The sequence below is a fragment of the Rousettus aegyptiacus genome, unplaced genomic scaffold (genome assembly GCF_014176215.1).
Source record: "Rousettus aegyptiacus isolate mRouAeg1 unplaced genomic scaffold, mRouAeg1.p scaffold_m13_p_17, whole genome shotgun sequence".
NCBI classification, from domain to species: domain Eukaryota; kingdom Metazoa; phylum Chordata; class Mammalia; order Chiroptera; family Pteropodidae; genus Rousettus; species Rousettus aegyptiacus.
Window position 1 is genome coordinate 35,972,849 of NW_023416292.1, and position 17,792 is coordinate 35,990,640.

General features: G+C 39.6%; 1 protein-coding gene across 1 annotated transcript in view; it reads left to right on the forward strand.

Annotated features, from left to right (window-relative positions):
- The first annotated feature begins 3,753 nt into the window (after positions 1 to 3,753).
- Positions 3,754 to 17,792, forward strand: part of LOC107518291 (calcium-binding mitochondrial carrier protein SCaMC-1) — a 35,367-nt gene continuing 21,328 nt past the window's right edge. The window contains exons 1-3 of the mRNA XM_016159793.2: positions 3,754 to 3,990; positions 11,025 to 11,151; positions 17,662 to 17,749. Of these exons, the coding sequence (XP_016015279.2) occupies positions 3,754 to 3,990; positions 11,025 to 11,151; positions 17,662 to 17,749 (452 nt within the window). The remainder of the gene's footprint in view (positions 3,991 to 11,024; positions 11,152 to 17,661; positions 17,750 to 17,792) is intronic.

The following is a 17,792-nucleotide window of genomic DNA, read 5'->3' on the forward strand; positions in this document are numbered from 1 at the left end:
ACACCTTTTCAAAGTTGGTTCTTCTATTTCGATTGTCTGCCTCATGTCTTCTCATCCCCTTTAAAATGACTTCTGTTATTCTCTTTCTTTGTTCAGTATCTTCGAGCTCTTCCTCTCTAACAACATTGACCCTCGCTTGGCCCTGAACCCCATCTGTATGGCCCTGTTGCCCTCCCTGTGCACAAAGGTTTTTGACAGAGCTCAGTCTGTGCTTTCTGTCTTGACTTCTCTCACTCTCCCATCATCTGTTGTGAGGCTCCGCCTCCACTCTTCCCTCTTTAGTGACAGGTCACTAAAGACTTCTGCCTTGCTGCACCCAGTAGGCTCTTTCTAGTTATTTGTTTGACCTTTCTGTAGCATGGAACAACGACGACTCCCATGTCTCCTCCCCTGGCACGCTCTCTCAGCTCTCCGACTGCTGCTTTTCAGATCCCTTTCCTGACCCTTATTTGCTCATCCTGTGGTGAGTTCTAAGATTACTTTTCAAGGCTCTGACTATCATCTTAGGGTTGGTGACACATAAAGTGACAGCTATCCCCAGTTCTGAGTTTCTCCACTTCTCTCTGTGCTCATAGTCTGGGTTAAGCGTTCAACCGCCACCTCATTCTAGATTCCTCCTTTTTCTTCACCCCCATATCCGGGTAATCATAAGGTCCTGTGTAATTTCTTAATATATCTCATAATCGATTTCCTTCCTCTCTACACCCATGGCTCCTGGTAAGCTCAGGCCTCTACCACTTGTCACCTAAGTTACTGTAACAGTCTTATAACCAGTCTTCCTGCCCTTTCCTCTCGCCATTCTTCCTCCACATAGCCACCATATGACACCTCTGAAAGGCACATCTGATTCCTTCATGACCCTCCTCAAAATTTTTCAAGGGATGGGCAATGTCAGTGGGGAAAGTCTGGGTCTCTTTGCATGGTACAGAAGCCTCTTCGTTTCTTGGTAGGTGTAGGGTAGAGGTTGGCGGGGCAGTTCTCCACCTTGCAGGTATTCAGGGATCTGGGTTCCTTCCCTTTTGTGGCTGCACTATCTTCAAGGGTCCCATCATCCTTTGCATCCAGCTGGTGAAAGAGAAATGAGCATGAAAGAAAAGATGTGAGAGGATTTAATTAGCTAAGCCTAGAACTGGTAAACATTAACTCATATTTCGTTGGAGAGATCTTGGTCACATGACCTTGCTGAACTAACTGCAAGGACCACTGGGAAATGCTATCTAGTCGTGTGCCCAAAGAAGGTGAGAAGGAATTTTCATGGACAGCTAGTGGTCTCTGCAACATCCCTCATTACCCTTGTTTCTTGGCTATCCATTTTTGCCATTCATTTTTTAAAAAGTCTACTCGAGTTACTTCTATGAAGATTTCCCTAATAACCATTTCTCCTTCAAAGCACTCACATCTTTATTCCCCACGGTACCTTGAACATTTACATTTTTTATCACAGCGGCTTTCGTGTCTTCCCTGTCAGCCTGTAAGCTGCTTGAGGACAGGGACTACAGCTGATTCATTTCTGTTTCTCAAGCATTTAGAATAGTTCCTTACATACTTATCGAGTGAATGATTAAATGTGTGGCTGTTGAGTAGAAGACTAGTCAATTGCTAAATTTTTAAAAGTTCTAATTTTCAAAGATTTTATGTTTTTAGTGTTGAAAATTAACTCTAAAAGTAAGGTACTGGTAATCTATGGCAGAATATCTAATTTACATGAGGTAAATGTACAGATGTTTAAACATTATAATTTGAAACCTACCTTGTCTGGATTTGTGTCTCTAATTTTAAAATCTGTTGTTATTAACAGGCATTACCTGCCGAACTTTGGAATATTTTTTGCAGTACCTTAAAGGTAATGAGAAAAACATGAAACTGGCTTTTAAGGGTTTGGACATAAATAATGGAGTTTTTTTTTTTTTTTTCCACACAGTTAGCAAACATATATCCAAGAATTAAGTATGTTTTAGTAAAGGTTTTTATTAGATATTTGGTTTCTCTGACAGGTTATTAAAAACTCACTTATTTCTGTTGTTTTATTATTATTATTTCTAAGGAATAGTTTTAAATGATGTTGCTTTTATTTATATACTATCTTTCAAAAATAAAACCACCAATAGAAAAGTCTGTAGCCTTTGAACAATATTCTTATTCGCTAAGGGTCTGAAGGATATTTATAACGTTTTGATAACGTTTTTACATGAAGCTCACATGGCAATGGTGGTTAAACTGAATCTGGAAAGATGAATAAAAATTAGCTTCTCTTCCTAAGTTTCAACAGATCATTGAATTGGCTTCTAATGAGCTAAGGGAGTCATGGAAAAAAATGTAAACTCCCCTCTATGTACAATAAATGCTTTACACACGGTCATGTGTTGTATTCCACTTAACCATAAAGTAAGACGATAAGTATTTGTATGCATGTATGTATATATAGATATATTTATACACATATATACATACATAAACACGACACAGACACACGTATATAATCACAATTTTTTCAAGCCATCAAAGTTGAGATTAAAATGTTGCCGATTGTAGTTAAATATTTGAGTACCCATAATGTAATAGGTGTTATAGAATACATATGCTGTCTTCCTATTCAATATATAGAAGACAAAGTACTCCTCCTTCTCTTGCTAATAAAATAAGCTAAAAACACTTTCAAACTTGCCACATAATTAAAGACTGCCACGACTACAAATTCCTTCAGAAATCTTGTATCTATAAATTTCCTTGATTGTCAGAACTAGGTCCTTGTTAAATAGTAGAATTTTGGCTTATGTTCTATGTCCAGGGTACATATATTCAAACATCATTTTATTTTATTATTTATTTATTTATTTTTAGGCAAGGCATCTCTCAGTTGACCTCACAGATTGTAAGGATCTTGTCATCTTACAATCCCTTATTTTTATTATTTTTTATGCCTACAGCACCTGGTGTTCCTAGGTGGTCTCCCATCCAAGTACTAACCAGGCCCTACCTTCAAATGTCATTTTAAATTGTGAGCTATTTGTGAGGGTAACATTGTCAAACATAGATAATTGGGATAGGAAGCATTATTATTGAATTAATCTGTTATTTACTGAATGCTTCTGTGATCAGCTTTTTTTTTTTTGTCGGTCTGAGTAAATTGATTATATATATACATATACATATATATGAATGTGGGGATTTTAAAGTGTCCTTTGGATGTCGTGACAAGGAAGTTTAGCAAGGTAGGTAGGTGGTCGGTAGGTGGTAGAGGAAGTGAGAGGCAGGTTCTTGGAAGCAACCTAGGTTGGGTGAGAAACGGGGAAAGACTGGGACCCGGGGGCCAACGCTCCTCTGAGAGGTCTGCCCTCTCTAGACCTGCCCTGTAGGGTCAGCGAGGGCCCGACTGCAAGGCGATGACCCACCCTGGAAGGAGAGGTGGCACCAGAGCACTGGACACTCAGGTGGAGGATGCAGGTCAGAGCGACTCAACTGCTGCCCGCACCGGGGGAGTCTAGACACCGAGCACTGCTTCCACGCCGCTTGGCGGTGCGCTTCGCCTCCCCGCACTCACGCCGGCCGCGTGTCAACCGCAGGCCGCAGGGCCACCGCGGCCGGAGCCGCCTCCTCGCACTTCCGGCGCGCCCGCGCTCCCCAGGGGCCTCTGGGCGGCGCCCGAGAACCCCCGGGCGCGGGTCCCCTCGCCCCGGGCGGCTCCGGCAGGCGGTTGCCACAGCCGCCGCAGTCGAGGCCGGGTGAGGTGGCGCGGCCTGAGGGCGGGACGCCATGTGGCCGCCGCCGCCGCCGCCGCCGCCGCCGCGGGCCCGCACCGGGCGCGCCGTGCTGCGCTGGCTGCGCGGCTTCGTGCTGCCCACGGCCGCCTGCCAGGACGGCGAGGACGCCCTCGACTACGAGGCCCTCTTCCGAGACCTGGACCGCAACGGGGACGGGATAGTGGACATCAAAGAGCTCCACGAGGGGCTGAAAAACTGGAGCTCGGTGTTGGACCTGTATTTGGAGAAGGTAATGGACCGAGAGAACGTGGAGTCTGCGGAAATGCTGGACGGAGGGTGGAGCCGGACTGGCCCTTTCTGGAGCTTCTTTCAAAGGCCTCGCTGCGAGGGTGGGGTTCTCTTCCGTGAGCCCCTCACGCAGAATCACGCAGAATCACGCAGCCCGGCAAAGCACGGTCTCCACCTTCCTCAGACGGCTACTGTCCACAACGACCAAAGTCCCCTCCTGGGCCTTTTGGGAGATGCCAAGTGGGCGTCTGATGACTCGTTCAACATTTACTGAACGCACACAGAATTTCGGAGGTCGCGTTGGTTTTTGTGAAGGCAGGAGCCAAAGACCCGTGTAATAAGGACGTTCACAACCCCCGCAGGGTTCACGCTTCAACGACAGGCACAAACGGGTCCCTAGAGCTACCATCTTTTTCTGACATAGAAAGTCTAGGGGGAATCAGACCTTGATCCATGCGTTTGCACTTCAGCCGACTGTTTAGCATCTTGCCTAAAGTACTGATGTCTTCCTCCTCTGGATGGGTTTTGCTTTGATTATTTAAAAATTCTTTACATGGAAGTTTCAGGATATCAAGAGGAAACGGTTAAACCATTTTCCCTCGTCAATGCTGAATAGTCTTCAGATATTACCCCTCTCATTTCATGTGTGCGTGTGAAGTCCAAACTGTCCCTATAGCTCAGGAAATTCTTTAAGACTTCTGTGCTCCAAAGCCTATTGCTCCGATTTCATTTTTATCTCATTATCTCATACCCATATCTTCCCACTCTGCTTAGTCTCTTCATATTGATGACTTAATCAAACCATCTGCATGGTTTTATTTTGATTTTGTCCCTGAACCCTGTCTCTTAGAACAGTCTGGTTCTACTTCCTTCTCTTAGCCCAGAATTCCAGGACACTGTACCTCCCTCAGCCTGTCAAGTATCTTAGGCTCCTGCTTACCCTAGAAGGGATATCAGAGAAGAAACCTGAGAGGTAGGAATCAGAGAGCAGTGCATACAGTGCTTCTCAATTTGCACTTACACACTAAGAAACCCATCCCCAAACCGGTCTCATCTTTTTTCCTCCTGTGTCTGCTGGTTATGGTGTAACAGTGGTGGGGTACGGAGATCTGGACCACTGTGTAGCTTGCTTGTGCTGATTCTGCTTGTGCTTGATCCTGAGATTGTATTATTTTCCATCATATGGACTGCTTTCTGGGCTCACCAAAACTTATGATTTGGTGGGTATGACAGAACCCAACTCACGATAGGCCTCTCTGTCTATGTTGTCATTTGATGTCCCATAGTGAAGCACTCTGTTTCTACTGTGGCCCCATAGCATGCCAGTTATAGTTTTCTGCTGAAGATTCTCCTTCGAGGGCTTGTTATAAATTCCATGCAACGTTTTTCCTACCACTGGTCCTGGAAATACTTAATTGATGAGGTAGACCCCTGACTCTTCTTTTCAGTGACTCTTATCTCCCACCCTCAGGAGTGCATGTGTGTTACTAAGGCCTCCAACATGTTGCTACTCCTTGCTCATCTAATCCAAATAACATGATGTCAATATAGTGAAACAGTGTGATGTTCTGTGAATGTGTAGATGGACCAGATTCCTTTATGACAGAGGGTGGGAGATTTAAATGTATATTATTGCCCATCCCATGTGAATGCCAGCTGCCATATGGTCCTCCTTGGTAAATATAAATCAATGCATTCACTATATCAGTGGCTACATGTTGTTTCTGAAATGTGTTCATCTCTAGTAAAGGTACCACAACTGTATCCACTGCTGCAATTGGCTCCTCTACTACTTGGTTAGGTTTAAAGTACTCCACTGTCCTCTTCCACTGTGATCCACCTAGCTTTTGTAGGGCTTAGACTGGTGAAAAAAAAAAAAGGGATCACCACCCCCAGGTATCTTTAAGGGTGGTACTAATCTCTGCTATTTACTCTGGGATGAGATATTGTTGTTGTTTTTTTTTTCCCCATTTCTCTTAACATAAAATTTACCATCTTCACCATTTTTAAGTGTACAATTCAGTGGCATTAAATACATTCATAATGTTGGGCAACTAGTACCACCATCCATCTCCGAAACTTTTCATCTTGTAAAATGAAAACTCTATACCTATTAAACTCCGTATTCCTTCCTCCATCCAGCTCTAGGAAACCATCATTCTACTTTCTATCTCTATATTTTGAGTATTCTGAGTACTTCATGTAAAAAAAATACAGTGAAATCATACGGTGTTTGTCTTTTTGTGAATGGCTTATTTCGCTTAGTATAATGTCCTCAAAGTTCATCCATGTTGTAACATATGTCAGTGGAATCTAAAAAACAGGGAAAGACGACTACCATATGATTCCACTGACATGTGGAATCTAAAAAACAAAATGAATGGCCTTATGTAGTAGATGTCCTATGCTGCCCAGTAGCACAGTCTCCCTGGTCACCTGAGCTGGGTGTGCCAGGTGTGTCCCTTGCGTGGGTTGTATGTGCCCCCTTGTTGTAGTTGAGCCTTGATTGCTGTTGGCATGTCAGTGGGCGGGATTGACCCTCAGGCTTACTGGCTGTGACTATGGCAGATGAGTTATTATGTAGGAGCTGACCCTATGGAGTGAGATTTGCTGTAGTGGGGCTCTGGCGTCTGCTGAATCCGCCCTTTGGATGCGCCATTTGTGGAGCTAATTGGGCTGTGCTTTGGTGTGGTCTGAAGCCAGCTACCAGTTTTGTTGGTTCTGGGGCCTCTTGAGAGGGGCTCTGGTACAGACCCAGGTCAGCTGCTGCCTGTACCTGGCCCAGGGCCACCTGGTAGGAGCTATAAAATGATCTGCAGTTGGTAGCTGCCTGTGCTGGGTTTGGAGGCACCTGGGGGAGGCTACGCTGCAAACCCAGGCTGGCTGCTGCTAGTGCCGGGAGCTGATTAGCAAGAGGTATGGGGCACACTGAGGTCAGCCACTGCTTGTTTGGGGTTTTTAGACTTTTCAGAGATTTTAGGGAAAACCACAGTGTGGGCTGAGGTTGGTTGCTTATGAAGAATAGCCTCTGAAGGAGGTTTGGGCCTGTGTGCAAATTGGGTAGGGCTGGTTTTCAGGGTATCACCAGAGTGAGGTGAGCAGTATTAGCCAGTGTCATGGATACTTAGATTTGGTGCCCACCTGTGACTGCAGGCTGGGTTGGGGGAGGGCTCAGCAAAGGAACAGTGATGCTACCAGCACTCTGTCCCTGCCAGAGCTGCCCCTCTAGCCCTTGCTCTGAAGCCAGATAATTCAGTTTCTCCCTGTAGGTCCCTGGTACCTTTCAAGCTTCTGTCCCTTCTCTGGAGCTTAGTGCGAGTGTTTGTGAGCAAGTGGGTCTGTGAGCGAGGGCTCTTTAAGGGATACCTGGTACTCCAGCAGCCTTCCATCTCACCTGGATGGAGTCCCCGCTGATTCTCACAGCCAGATGTGGTGGGGGATTTCTCTTCCTGGTACTGGTGCGCTGGGCTGGGGATCCCCGGATTTCTCTTCCTGGTACTGGTGCTCTGGGCTGGGGATCCCCGGTGCAGCTGGGAACCCGTGCTCCTCAGGAGACACCTCTGCAGCCCAGACAATGCCATGCTTGGGCGTGGGACCAGCGCACGTCTTGACGTGGTTTCTTCTTTATGTCCTTAGTTATAGAAATTTTATTCCTCTAGTCTTCAGGTGGTTCTCAAGGATGGTTGTTTTAAAATTTAGTTGTAATTTTAATGTGGTCATGGGAGGAGGCAAGCACAGCATTTACTTACTTTGCCATCTTGACGGGAAATTGCCATAAAAAAAATTACTTTTTTTTTTGTGGCAACAATATTTAACACATATATTAATTTTTAAAACATCTTTATTAAGGTGTAATTTACATACTATGAAATTTACTTATTGTTAAGTAGACAGCTCAGTGATTTTTAGTACATATTATCTAGTCGTGTAACCATTACCACCATATGATTTTGGAACGTTTCTATTACTTCAAAAAGAAAGTTACCTGTGATCTTTTGCGGTTTCCACCCCCATCCTCACCCCTATGTAACAACTGATCTGCTTTCTGTCTCTATAACTTTTCCTGTTTTAGAGATTTCATGTGAATGGGAAAAAAACCAATGTAGTCCTTTGTGTCTGGCTAATTTAACTTAAGCATACTATTAGTAGTTTTTTCCCTTTTTATTGCTGAATAATATTCCATTGTATGGATATACCACAATTTTTATCGATTTAGTAGTCGATGGGCATTTGGTTCGTTTCCAGTTTTTGGCTATTATGAATAATGCTGCTGTGAACATTTGTGTATAAGTTTTTACGTGGCCATCTGCTTTTACCTCTCTTAGATATCTAGGAGTAGGATTGCTGAGTCATTTAGTAAGTATATGTTTTAAGAAACTGCCAAACTGCTTTGCAATGTGGCTACACCATTTTATATCCCCACCATCAATGAGGGTTCTGGTTTCTCCATATCCTTGCCAACATTTAGCTTTTTTGATCATAGTCATTCTAATGAATGGGCAGAAATATCTCACTTTTTTAAAATTTGCATTTCCTTAATGACTGATGTTTTTGAATATCTTTTCTTGTGCTTACAACCTTTTGAAATCTTCTTTGGTGAATTGCCTATTTAAATCTTTTGTCTGTTTTTTACTTGGGTTAATTTATACTTATAGTTACTTTTGATTTATGGCCACTTAAATTGGTTTTCTAGTTATGGTAGTGATAGAAAGTTTACTTTAAAAATAAATTTGTTCTTAAAAAGTAAACCAATTAAGCAAAATAGGTGAATTAAACGGTAGGTTACCACTTATCACTTTGTTATGGGAAAAATTGTGAAGATGATCAGGGAATGACATAAATGTCCAAAAAGGAAATTTCATCGCGGGTGGGTGTTACTCAGAGCCGACGCCCACCTGCCCCTTTCTCTGTCACCCTCTCAGTGATCTCGGCTACTCTCATTGCTTCTGCTCTGTCCCTCTTCTGATGTCATCCAAGTTCACATTTCACAGTTCACATTTGAAATTCACAGCGTCTGCTAGACATCATGAAGATAGCTCATCAGCACTACACCCAATGTTTCTCCCGACTTTGCTATTTTGGATTTCTCACTGTTTTATAGACACTGAAGCTCAAACTTAGGAACTTAGTCCCGCATATCTCTTTTCCTTTTTGCCTATTCCTTAACTCAACCCCGCCCCACCCAACTCTTTTTCTTGCAAACCCGATTTGTTCTCAGAGGAAGATCCCACTCTGCAGCCGGCAAGTCAAATAGCACCTTCAGAGTTCTAGATTCTTCTTTTTCCCTTACCCTCTCTATCTGTGTCAGTGATCAAGTTACCTCCCACCTTCTAAAGATCTTTTGTATCTTGTTTCCTACCATCTTCCCTCGAGTTCAGAGGTTCATTTCTCCTTTAGATTTTTTACTGATCTTTTTACTTCTTATCTTTCCTCTCTCTCTCTCATCAAAGTCTACCACTGGAATGGCCTTTCTAACTCTGATCACTGGCACTCCATCATTTACAGCAACATTCCCAACTTCATGAGGTTAGCTGTAAACAAGAACTGACTATACTGTTAATTGTTTTAAGTGAATTGATTCGTTTGTGTGTGAAGAAATTCATTTTAAACTAAAATTTCATAGTGCTACTATAGCTAGAAAACTAGTAGATTAAAAATATGCATAAAACAAAATAAAAATACTGTTATTAATTTCTTGTTAAAAACTATATTGTTTGACAAAGTTGTACCTGATGCTTATACTCTGATTTTTTTAAGTTGGCAAATATTGAGGCATATTAGCACAAAACTGAGATGTTCTCCATTTTGTAATCAGAAGGATTGAAAGATAATTGAAACAGGAAAAATTTTCTCACACTGATTTAGTATTATTTGATACTGTTCCCATGTAAGTACTGTATGTATTCCACTCATTGGAATCAATTTGAAATTTTTTTTGTGGTATATAACGCCTCTCATGATCTCTCCCCTGCCTATCTTATCTCCTGCTTTTCTACTTTGCATTTTTTCTTAAGTAAATTGGAACCATTTAGGGTTATTATGAAGAGTAAATGAATTTATATATACAAAATGCTTAGAAGTAAGTTCTCAATAAATATTAGCTGTTATTTTTTATGACTATCGTTATTATTGTGTTTTTTCTATTTAACATATGTTCTACCTACTTGCAAAGATTCTTGGACTGTCTTCCCTATTTGTCTGCCCAGTTAATGCCTATTTTTTTTCTGCAGGGCTCAGCTCAAGCACTCTTCCTCTGTGCAGGTGCTCCTGAATCTCTCCAAACTCCACTGGGCCTTGAATACATTCCCGTTTTGTCGCTTAACATATTCTCTTTGGTTATGTGAGTGGTCTCTACTAGTCAGTAACTTCCTTCAGGGCAGGGCCTGCATCTTGTCTTTTAGCCCCTAGCACCTAATCCAGTGCCTAAATCACAGTAATTTTCAATTCAGCAAACATCGATTAATGGCCTTTGTGTGCCATACTCTATGGTAGGCATCGATGGTGCAAAGGTGAGCAAGACATGGCCTATGGCTTTGATGCAGGAGTCTACTGGAAATATGGATGATATGTATTTAAAAATTATCATCGTTAATTTTTTTTTATAAAGCACGACACTCCAGTGAGATCTGAATATATATTCTCACTTTATATGTTTAGGTCTCAAACAATTAAGCTAGAATTTCACATATTTTATCTCATTTAATTAATACTTGTGAACTCTCTTAGTAAAGACTATGTATCTTAGTATCTAAAGACTGTGTATCTTAGTATCTTTAGTCTTTCAAGGTACTTGGCATTCACTGATAACCTCAGGTAAGTACTTACAAGACTCATAATTATTTGGAATTGCATGGTGGCTATTGACTCTAGTATTGTACAAATTAAAAAAAAATCAATCTACTTAATCTCGTAGCTGTGACTAAAAAACTGGCGCAATGTATGCTGATGGAAATCATAATGAATATGAGTGATTTAGTATGGTATAGTGGATTTACTTGCGATGTGTCTCTACAATGAGTTTCTTCTTTCTTGCAGGACTTTTTAAAAGCTTCAGATGCCAATAGTGATTCAAAATTGGACTTTGAAGAATTTATGAAATACCTTAAAGACCATGAGAAAAAAATGAGGCTGGCATTTAATAGTCTGGACACCAATAATGATGGTGTGTATATTTGTGTGTTTTATTCACAATTAGCTTAATGTGATTAATGACTCAGTACTAAAGGATATTTTTACTAGCCTTTAATTTATTTCTAACTATCAAAGATTCAAGTCTATTACTTGTTTAGCTGCATTTTTTTAAATTTCTAAGAATAATATATAAACTATATTTATTAGTATTATATGTAATATCTGTGTGGTTACCATCTTTTTTTTAACATTTTATTTTTTTATTTTTCCCCTCCCTTCTGGTAACCATAGTTCATTGTCCATGTCCATGAGTCTCTGTTTGTTTGTCCTGTTCATTTATTGATTTTTGGTTTATATCCTACATATGTGATATCATGTGATTTTCAACCTTTTCTGTCTGGCTTATTTTGCTTAGTATGATTATTTCAAGGTTTATCCATGTTGTTGCAAATGGCAGTATTTCATCTCTTCTTATGGCTGAGTAATATTCCATTGTATATATGTACCACAACTTCTTTAGCCAATCATCTGGTTACCATCTTTTTAATAAAACAATTTGGCCCTCTCAATTTAAAGCACTTGGTGTAGTACATAGGCCTCTCCACCGTTTTGAAACATATGAGCTGAAAGTGTCATGGTAGTTTTAAAAATGGCATTTATTGTTTTCTTGATGATTTTGAAAATCTTTCAGTTGCAGGAAAGTGAGATAACACAGAAAAGCTTCTGAAAGTAAAATAAAAGGTATGTGTAACCCTGCTGTCTAGAGATCAGGTTTAACATTTTAATATATTTTTAGATATCCTTCTAGACGTTTTGTCTACGTTTCTTTCTTGGTTTCTCTCTCTTTACTTATACAGTCCCATTGCATAGTTTGGTGTCTCACTTTTTCTTTGAATGTTATAATGTAAGCATTTCTACTTCATTTAGTATTCTTTACAAACAATTTTTAATGACTCAATTAGTCCATTTTTGAGTACCCTTATCTAATCATTCTCATATTGTTAGATGTTTAAGATGTTTCCAGATTTTTACTCTTACACATAGTGCTGTGATCAGCATTCATGCTGATTTGAAGAAGTATACTCTACTATTCCATGTTACAAACCCTTGAATCAGAAGACTAAATGTGAAAGTAGAATGCCACTTCTATATCCGTATGTGGCTAATCCACCATGGGTAATTAGAAGCTAATTATACCCTATTTAAGAAACATATGTTAATTTTTTTAAGTTTTGTGAAATCTATTTTTTGTTAACTTAAAAATTCTAAGTGTACTAGGAAAGCGATTTAAAATATTCTACTGATTGGTTTTTGGTTAAAATAAAATGTAACTTGACTGTCACCGGCTTTAGTGACCGGTGAGCACAAAAGTGGTTACATTTCCCTTAATACCAAAGTCACAGTGCTCCAAGCTACCATTCATTTTCCAAAAGGAAGTTTAGGCCTTTTTGGGCCCTCCTACTGAAATAGTATCTAGAAGATTTAGAAGTACTACCTATTAAAGTCTATAAATTAAACTTGGTCATCGATTACTGTTGATCTAAGATTGATGCGTTCTTGTGTTTTGGATTTTCACTCTATTGTTGATGGTTACCACTATGATCATCATTTATAAGCTGATATCCACTATGTCAGATAATTAGTGAAATTAGGATGCCATTAATAAACATAATATTACTTTCGTCCCTAGTAAAATTGCAAATCAGTGCTTATAGCCATTGGGAATAGTACTCTTTCTGAGGCAAGAGGAAGTCCCAAAGTAATAAGTGATTAATAATATAGATCTTTTAATTTCTGCCTTGACTAGTCAAACTGAATGTCATAGCTCAGTCTCCAAAGTCCTACAGAGGTATCATCCTCTGCAGGTAGAGCTTCATTTGTTTTGAGCACCTGAGCTGTGACAGTAGGTGCCTCTCTTGTTGCCATCAGTGCTGCTGCCCACCTGGACTGCAGAGCTCAGGCTCTAGCAGCCTTGAGGAGGTGTCGTTGTGATTGAGCTGCTTCTTGTCTTTGTCGTTATTCCTGCTGCCTCTGGGACCACCTTTGTTTAGAGCTCAGCCAGTTTACCTTAGCCGGGATGGTTTTGTGGGAAAGAGAATACTTCTTTTGTTATGGATTGAATGTGTCTCCCTCCAAAAGATGCATCGAAGTCCTAGTCCCCAGTACCTCAGATGATGACCTTATTTGGAAATAGGTTTCTACAGAAGTAGTCAAGTTAAAATGAGGTCATTAAGGTATGCCATATATAAAGGGGAAATTTTTACACAGACAGACATACATGGAGGAAGATGATGTGAAGTGGTCATTCGATGATGGAGTCAGGATTGGAGTGATGCATCTATAAGCCAAGAGACACTTGAGGCTACTAGAAGCTAGAGGGGAACGGGACCTACCATAGCATCTTTAGAGGAAGCAGGGCACTGCTTTGGTTTCAGACTTAAGGCCTCCACAGCTATGAGACAATAAATTCCTGTTATTCTAAGATACCTAGGTTATGGTACTTTGTTACATACAGCAGCCCAGGAAACTAATATACCACTTCCTCTTGTTAGCCATTATCAGAAGGAGTTTGATACCAGAATATTTGGGGCCTCAAGAGAGAGCTTTTTTCAATTCATATGAACATGCAGCCACTTTATTCCAGGGTGTACAGTGCTTCCAGATTGGCTGGGACAGGATAATTTTGGATATCAGTCGTACTTCATTGACCCTGGAATTGAAATTTCCCCCAAAATCAAATGACAGGATCTTGCTCCCTATATCACACCTTTTTCCGTCTTGTCATTCTCATCATCATTCTTCTTCTTGAGACTCTCCCAATTCATTACATATCAATATGTGTTAAACATTAACACTAGACAGGATTCCATTTTTACCCCTCCCTTTCAGTCTCGCAGGAGGCTTTCCAGGCTTTATGCTGATCGGTGAAGTCAAGAGGATGTATGTGGGCTGGTGGACTATCAGACTCACTAGCTGGAAGCATTTAAGCCCCAAGGTGAATTGATCTGTTGGACTTCTCTCACCAAGAAGTATCTGAGCCCTGCTCTTGTTCAGCTAATACATCCATGGACTGTTATAACTATGTGAATGAAGTAATTACTAAACATAATTTCACCATTAAGATTATTTTTGGGTGCAGTTTTTTTTTTTTTTTTTTAAGAAAATGGTAGGAAAAGAGCTAACATTTGTTGAACTCTTCTTGTCTGCCATGTCTATTCTAGCTATTTTATCTTCTATATCTTATTTTTATCTCGCTCAATCTTCACAGCAGCTACAGTTTACAGACAAGAACACTAAGGTTACGAAGGTTAGGTAATGTTGCCTTATATTGGCTATTCTAGTAAACCACGTCTCCCAGGGTTCATGGCCATGCATAGCTCTGGACCACATCGAACTGGGCTTGGCCATTTAACCTGCTTTGGACATTGGCGAGACTTAATAAAATACTTGTGCAATGGGGCTTGTCCTTTTGGAATGTCCCCTCATGAGCACTCTGAGCCACTGGAAAAGAGGACCAAGTACCCAGATGGAAAGACCACATGTAGAGAGATGCCCATTTAGTCCCTAATTGCACTACATTACCATCTGAGCTGACAGATGTGTAAGTGAAGCCATCTTGGATTTCCAGCTGTAGTCAAACCTCAGTATAATTGAATTCACATGAGTGACCCAAGGCACGATCTGCAGAAGAACCAATGAGTTGAACCAAGCTCAGACTGCATACTCATGATCAAATACATTTTTTTTATGCCACTAACTTCTGGGATGGCTTTTTACTTAGCAGTACATCACATTACAGGAAAAAAATAGTTTGTATTTTTCCCTGGAGTGACAATCCTGGAATGGTTGCAGTCTCCTCCTCCATCCATCTAACTACTTTTGTTCCATATCCAATCCATTTCAAGTCCATCTCAGTCGAAGCTTGCTGCATATAATTAAAGACAACATTGAATCTCCCTTTCAGTCCATAGGTCTTGATTATATTCTGGATCACATTTACCTAATTTTTTCCCCCTATATCTCAGCTTGAGTTTTTAACTTAAGGTAAGGATTACGTATATATTTTAGTTCAATGAAGCAGTTTTTGAGCATTCTATGTGAGCTAGTGCACTAAGAACTGTGTAAACAAACTTCTTAAGAAGCATACATTTTGGGGAAGTAAGAGTAAACATACATAGCCATATATAGTATAGACTATAATAATTGCTATAAAAATGGTACAAGGAGAGCTTAATTGTGCCCGGAGACAATTTAGATATGTGCTGGGTCAATATATAAACAGAAATGAAATGAAAGGGTTCTTGAGCAGAGAAAAGAGCTTGAACAAAGGCAGAACTGGGAAATTGCTAGACAAGGTCAAAGCTGGTTAATATGGCATTTCAGGTCTGGCCCTAACTTAACTATTTTTGTAGGAATTTTTCATTGATATATAAGATATATAACAAAGTACATACATTATAAGTAAAAGCTCCATGAATTTTCCCAAGGTGAATAGACAGCATGAAAACAACATCCAGATTTAGAAGCAGAATATCACTGGCATCTCAGAAGCATCCCTTTTGCATCCCCTTTAAATCACTACCACCCTCCAAAGTAGCTACTATCCTGCTTTCTTATACTATATGTAAGTTCTCAATCAATCTTTGTTAAACAAATAAGTATATCTTGCTCCTACGCTTGCCTTCATTGAAATGCTTCGGTTCTTTGGTGGTCTCTTGGTTATCCTTTACAGTACTTCATCTGTGACTCGTCTGTTTCACTCCTTTATTTATCCTTCCATTGCACCTTATCCATTACTCTTCTATAACATACATTTAGCACAGTGTGATGTATTTTTAAAATAGTGTATTCATAGAAACTGGTAAACTCCTTGGAAGAGTGTTGTTTTATTAATCTTTGGCTTCCCTCATTTCATTTAGCATGTTGGTTTGAATAGTAGACTTTTGAAAAATTGTTTAAATTATTGAATTGTTGAGTATGTTTGAAGACTATAATGGGATATAAAGCAGAGGATCCAGCTTTCCCAGTTGAAGAAAACTTTGATTTATAGGCTGAGGAATCGACCAGTAAATCCTACCCCATGGAACTTGGAACACTAGGGGCCTTGGAGTCACTGCAAAGAATCTGAGATTCTATTTATGAACACTGGGCTTTGTTTTTTGGCTAAATAAGTGTTTTATACATACATGTACTATTTATAAATGTGTGCAGATGCAGCTATGGTTCATAAAATACAAATGAAAAATATGACTAAATTTATAATAGATTTTGACATTACATATTTTTCAACTAGGTGACATTAAAGTTGATTTTTTTTAACATAAAATAGTTGTTCTCACATTTTAAAAGACTGGGTATCCTCAATTAGTTGTTTGATACAAGGGAGGAATAAAAGACATTTTGGACTTGAGGAGTGACATGATTAGGTAAGTGTTTTAGAATTTGGGGAGAATATGGAATACTTAATTTTTCCTTTACAAGATTCAGCAATGTGAGATTGAGATGCATTGTAGGCTTGCATTAAACATAGTGTGTGATTTAAATTATTTAACATAGTATATGGTTGTGTTAAAAAGAGTTTGGCATTCTATTATTATTATTATTATTTCTTTTAAAGTATATTATTTCTTTTAAAGCTTTCTTTATAAAATGTTGAGTTTCCTGATTTACATGTCCCTGAATCAGATATTGAATAGAATTAGCTTTCTAATTCTTTCCAAGTAAATATAATAATCAAGATCTGTTATAGATCTACGGTCTGTTATTGGAAATTCTTGGGGACATATATGTTTAGAAATTTGAATTTGGATTTTAGAATAGCAATACATTGCACATGTGATATATTATGTAATACTCCGAGTTGGGTCTGGGGCATCACTCTGCCATTATATACAGTTGACCTTTGAACAACACAGGGGTTTAGGGCGTTGACCCTCAGTGCAGTCAAAAATCTAAGTATAACCTTGAGCCCCACAAAAGTTAACTCTACTTGTCCCTTCACATTTGTGGATTCAACCAACTGTGGATTGAAAACAGTATTTTTGATTTGTCTTTGGGAAACCAAAGTTGGGAATGCAAAAATATTGATTTCAGTAAGGGGCTGGTCGAGCCCAGGGCAAATAAAACCCACAGACAGGAAACCTAGGGATTCGAAATCCCTACTGTGTTTATTGAAAAAAATCTGCATTTAAGTGGATTTATCTGCAATTCAAATCCCTGTTGTTCAAAGGTCAACTGTATATGAATATTCCTTCAGTGAAACAAAGGAATAACAACAGTAAATTAGACAAATAATTGACTAAAATCAGTTATTATAACATATCATTTTAAGACAGATTTTGCCACTAAATGAATTTTGGTGCCAAATTTACAAAACCTCTTTGAGTTTTTAGAGCTTTTAAGTCTTGTGAATTCAGTTGTGAATATGGGATTAGAGGCCTATAAAACACATGAGCTTTCAAAGACTATTGTGTTCTCTAAGTGTGTTTCGCCTTGTTATGTTTTCAGATACTTTAACTTGACGTTTGTTCACTTTTTAAAGGCGTGATAGAAACTTCAGAAATAATTGCTGCTTTGAATTCACTGGGTATGACTATTTCTGAAGCTCAGGCAAAAAATATTCTGCAAAGGTCAGCCCTTATCCTTATTTTTAATAGTTTTCATTTTTGTTTT